At 49.6% G+C, this 5543-nt stretch overlaps 1 protein-coding gene across 1 annotated transcript; it reads right to left on the bottom strand.

The window, feature by feature from the left end:
- Positions 1-342: 342 nt before the first annotated feature.
- Positions 343-4708, bottom strand: LRATD2 (LRAT domain containing 2). The gene is made up of 2 exons (XM_089677507.1): positions 4487-4708; positions 343-1516 (listed from the first exon to the last, which is right to left on the bottom strand). Exon 2 carries the CDS (start codon positions 1510-1512, stop codon positions 688-690), a length of 825 nt encoding a protein of 274 aa, XP_089533633.1. The 5' UTR covers positions 1513-1516; positions 4487-4708; the 3' UTR covers positions 343-687.
- Between the last annotated feature and the right edge of the window lie 835 nt (positions 4709-5543).

Here is a 5543-nt window from a genome sequence, read left to right as displayed (position 1 = left end):
AGCTCAGTTAATGCAAGAAGGTCTGGTGAAAGCTGTCAACCAATCAGATTCTCCCATACTGCAAAAAGAATTCTGATGACCACCCATGAAAGGAACACCAAGATGCCAACGTATAAAAAGTGGACCGAGAGTGAAGCTACTGCCTTTGGCAACCAGATTTCATCCTTCTTCCTCTAGGAAAAAGAAAGAAGAATTCTGATTGATGACTCCAGGCAGCAGCCCCCCACTGGCACACGTTTTCTTAAAGCCCCCCTCCCCCCACACGGCTCTTCCCTCAGAGAGCCTCATAAATACAAGAGCACACATACATGACCACTGGAAGAAGAAGTCGACAACTCTGGATGCGAAAATATAAAAAATTTATGCATAGTGCTCAAATACACGATGCAGGGATTAAATCACTAAGTACACAAAAATATATCAACATGATTGGTTCATGAAATGTGATCAGATCATCTACATCTCTTATAAAGCTATTCATTGGCTCCAAACAAAAAACAAAAAAAAACTGTAAACCTGTCTCTACAGTAAACCAGTAGAGGAGGAAGGCTGGGCTGCAGTAAGGGTTAACGTCAAGCCGAAACAATCATCAGCTTTCCTTTCACATGTGATGTGAATTAAACCGCCACTGAAAACGGCCTGAAGGGCTTAGAACAGCTCAATTTCGCAGCCTTCAGGTTTAATCCGTCAGTTAGCGTTATGATCGGTCCTGACCTCGTCATCCCCATGCAGGTGGTTGGAGAGCTCCTGCAGCACGGCCGCTTTGCCAATCTGATCGTTCCGTCTCCTCTCCATGATCAGGTCCTCCAGGCTCTGAAATTCCAGCATGTGGCTTTTCTTTTCAGAGAGCTGGATTTTCAGCCTGTAGGGCTGCTTGCCTATCCTGATCTCACCACCGATCTTAAACTCCCTCTTGCCGTAGCGGCACCAGGCAGCAAAGCACTCAGAGTTCCTCCAGCTGAGCTCCTGGTCTTTGGCCCCCACTTGCTCCATGGCGTTCTGGACCACCATCTCCGGACTGAGGGGTTTGAATTTGTACTGGTCATTGACTATCCTGCCCCTCCTGCCCTGGCTGGCGTCAGTCATGAAGCTATTGGTGATCTCCAGTCTGAATAAGTGCACCACCTGGAAGTCCCCCACATACACCACCCAGTGGGGATACTGGTTCTTGGCTACAAACTCCACAAGGTCCCCAGGCTTGCATTTGTTCAGAAGGTTCTCCGGGGAATAGGTGGTTAGCTGCTCTCCGGAACCAAAGCCTTTCTCGTAGATGCACTCATCCCTGTAGTAAACCGAGCACTCCACCTCGTTGCAGTGGTCGTACTGCAGATCTTCCTGTAGGGTGCCCTGCTTGTCGGGATCCTGCACCGGGTCGTCCAAGTCGTCATCGTCAGCAGAGAAGATGTAGGAAACCCCAATCCTGGGTCCGTCGTCCTTGTCCACCCCTGTGGGGTCCGCAGTGGGGACTTCTTTATAACTTAGGTGGGTCAGTTTTTCTACGTGGTTTCCCATCTCCCTGCAAAACAACAAGCACCCATCAGTACAGCCTCTTCCACCTGTTGCAGCAGCAACTAACCAGTCCTGTGCGGCAAGGTGCTGTGAAACCTGAGCTTGCATAAAGAAAGCATACACCCCAGAGACAGAGGATGGGCTGCTTTCGTTTTCAAGAGCAGCTGCAAGCGTGTTAACCCTGTGTGTGCCACATCAGTTAAAACATAAAAATTGCAACACATAGGGGAAACCAGGTTAACCTAAACCCACCCGCTAGATCTGCTATACCATAAAGAAAGAAAAACCACCACTACTCTACAATTTGATACAATTTGTAAACTAGCAATTTCTTCCAGAAAATAAATTACATAATAACTTGTTCTGTATATTTATCGGACATCTGCATTGTATTAGCAGGTTGTTGACAAAGACAACATTTAAAGATCCCTCTATCGAAATCCTAGGCTTGCAATTCCAGGTCGCACTTACAACATGGCCAGTTGGACATGACCCCCCAGGACATAGGTCATCAAAAACATTTTTTTCAGCAATAAGGACCCTGAACAACCACAGTCCCCAGAGAGAACTCTTCTCTGGTGCGAGTGTGGGGACAGAAAGATGTGGTCATAATGGAGATAGCTAGGCTAGTCATCCAGGTTTCACGTGTGACATGGTCAGTGGGACATGTCCCCTAAGGCATGGGTCATCAAATGCGTGTTACAGAATTATGGATTATGAAAACAAACTCTTTCCCTGGCATGAGTGTGGTGGCAGATAAATGCAACAATAAGATCACTAGCCTAGCCATTCAGGTTTCACTTGTGAAATGGTCAGCAGAACATGACCCCTAGGGCATGGGTCATCAAATGCATTTTGAACCTTGGAGAACTACTGTCCCAAGAGGGTAGGAGTGTAGTGACAGGTAGACAGTCTCATCATAAGATCCCGAGGACACCATTCAAGATTTAACTTGTGTCATGGTCAGTGGGACATGACTACTAGGTCATCTAAGACCTTTTCTAATATTATGGACCTTGGATAACCAATATTCCTAGAGGGATCCCTTCAGTGAGTATAGGGACAGGTAGAAGCAGTCCTTATGAAAACCAAAAGGCTAGACATCCAGGATTGACTTATTACATGATCAGTGGGACATGACCCCTACAGCATGGGTCATCAAATGCATTTTCAGCATTTTGAACCTTGGAGAACTACTGTCCCAAGAGGGTAGGAGTGTAGTGACAGGTAGACAGTGTCATAAGATCCCTAGGACACCATTCAAGATTTAACTCATGTCATGGTCAGTAGGACATGACTGCTAGGTCATCTAAGACCTTTTCTAATATTATGGACCTTGGATAACCAATATTCCTAGAGGAATCCCTTCAGTGAGTATAGGGACAGGTAGAAGCAGTCCTTATGAAAACCAAAAGGCTAGACATCAGGATTCACTTATTACATGATCATTGGGACGTGACCCCTACAGCATGGGTCATCAAATGCATTTTTCAGCATTATGGACCCTGAAGAACTACTGTCCCAAGATGGTATGAGTGTGTGGACAGGTAGATACAGTCATTATAAAATTCCTAGGCTAGCGATCAAGATTTGACATGCACCATGGTCAGTGGGACATGACTGCTTCTGCATGGGTCATCTAAGACCTTTTCCAATACTATGGACCCTGGAGTACTACAGTTCCTAGAGGAATCCCTTAACTGAAAACGAAGACAGGTAGAAGCTGTCCTAATGATCTCCATAGACTAGCCATCCAGGTTTCACATGTAACATGCTTAGTGGAACATGACCCCTAGGGCATGGGAGATCAAATGCATTTTTCAGAATTATGGACCCCGAAACATGGCTGTCCCCAGAGGGATTCCTTCACTGGCATGAGTGTGGGGGAAGGTAAATGTATTAATAACAAGATCGCTAGGCTGGCCATCCAAGTTTCACTTGCAACATGGTCAGTGGCACGTGACTCCTAGAGTATGGGTCATCAAATGCATCTTTCAGCATTATGGACCCTGGAAAACTACAGTCCCCAGATGGTATGAGTGTGTAGTCAAGTAGATACAATCATTATGAGATCCCTAGCCTAGCGATTAAGTTTTCCCTTGCGCCATGGTCAGTGGGACATGACCACCAGTACATGGGTCATCTAAGACTTTTTCCAATATTATGGACTTTCTAAAACTACTGTTCTTAGAGGGGCCCCTGGACAAAGTATGGGGACAGGTAGAAACAGTCCTAATGAGATGCAGCCAGGTTCCACTTGTGACATAATCAGTGCCCCTAGCAGGGGCGAGCTGACCATTTGGAAACTCGGGCACTGCCCGAGGGCCTGGGGTCAGTAGGGGGCCCCATGAGATGCCCCTGGTACCTTTTTCATAGGCTTTTTTGAGTTTGGACAAGGACACAGGGGCCCCATGATCCCCTATTGACCCCATAAGTTGTCAGTCCACCCCTGGCCCCTAGGGAATAGGTCATTGAAGACATTTTTCGGCATTATGGACCCTGGAAAACTAATGTCCCAGTCATGGACTATGGACAGGTAGATGCAGTCATATTGCCAACCTAACCATCCAGGGCTCCTTTGGGTGACCTGTTGGACTTCATCTCTAGGGGTAGGGTCATCAAACAGGCTTTCCACAATTACAGAAAATATTTAGAACCCAGAGAACTGCTGTCCCTGGAGGGTCCCATCACGGAGTATGGAGACAGGTGCAGGCAGTCACATGGAGATTGCTAGGCTAGTCGCCCAGGTTTTCCTTGCAAAATGGCCAGTGGGACTCGATCCCCGGGAACATGGGTCATCGGGGACGTTGCTGAGCGTCATAGAAAAGGTTTTGGACCCGGAGAAGCCTCATCTCCGGAGGGGCCCCACCGGCGAGTGCGGGCACAAGTGGATGCGGTCATGCTGAGCGTTGATTGGAAGTTCAGCAGCTCGGCGTCCGGTCCAGGCAGCGCAGCGGTCGGAAAAATACAAACTTACCAAGGCACGGGCGGGTCGTCTCCGTCGGGCCGGGCGGTGTGCGGGCTCTAGCTGATCTGCGCTCCGGGGACGCACCATGGACGGAGCATGTCGGCTGGACGGTGAGTCCGAACATACAGGGCTGAACACCGGAGCCACGTCTCCGCACTCCTCACCACCGGAGCCACGACTCCGCACCTTCTGGTAGCAGACACTTCACTCCACACACTCATCCCTCCCACCCCGGGCAGCTGAGCCCAGAGGAGGGACGGATTAACCCTGTGCGAGCCTGCCCATAGACTCAGCATAGCCTGCCCATAGACACAGCATAGCCTGCCCATAGACACAGCATAGCCTGCCCATAGACTCAGCATAGCCTGCCCATAGACACAGCATAGCCTGCCCATAGACACAGCATAGCCTGCCCATAGACACAGCATAGCCTGCCCATAGACTCAGCATAGCCTGCCCATAGACACAGCATAGCCTGCCCATAGACTCAGCATAGCCTGCCCATAGACACAGCATAGCCTGCCCATAGACACAGCATAGCCTGCCCATAGACACAGCATAGCCTGCCCATAGACACAGCATAGCCTGCCCATAGACACAGCATAGCCTGCCCATAGACACAGATCTGCCTGCCCATAGACACAGCATAGCCTGCCCATGGACACAGCATAGCCTGCCCATGGACACAGCATAGCCTGCCCATGGACACAGCATAGCCTGCCCATGGACACAGCATAGCCTGCCCATGGACACAGCATAGCCTGCCCATGGACACAGCATAGCCTGCCCATGGACACAGCATAGCCTGCCCATAGACACAGATCTGCCTGCCCATAGACACAGCATAGCCTGCCCATGGACACAGCATAGCCTGCCCATGGACACAGCATAGCCTACCCATGGACACAGCATAGCCTGCCCATAGACACAGATCTGCCTGCCCATAGACACAGCATAGCCTGCCCATGGACACAGCATAGCCTGCCCATGGACACAGCATAGCCTGCCCATGGACACAGCATAGCCTGCCCATGGACACAGCATAGCCTGCCCATGGACTCAGCAT

Source organism: Staurois parvus, unplaced genomic scaffold (genome assembly GCF_062004578.1).
Source record: "Staurois parvus isolate SC_StPar_1 unplaced genomic scaffold, SC_StPar_1.0 ptg000187l, whole genome shotgun sequence".
Classification (NCBI taxonomy): Eukaryota; Metazoa; Chordata; class Amphibia; order Anura; family Ranidae; genus Staurois; species Staurois parvus.
The sequence above is the reverse complement of the archived record's forward strand: the minus strand, read 5'-3'. Positions and strand labels throughout refer to the sequence as shown.

Excerpts from the sequence above, each read along its gene's own strand:
- LRATD2 (XM_089677507.1), bottom strand. The coding sequence starts at position 1,512 with ATGGGAAACCACGTAGAAAAACTGACCCACCTAAGTTATAAAGAAGTC.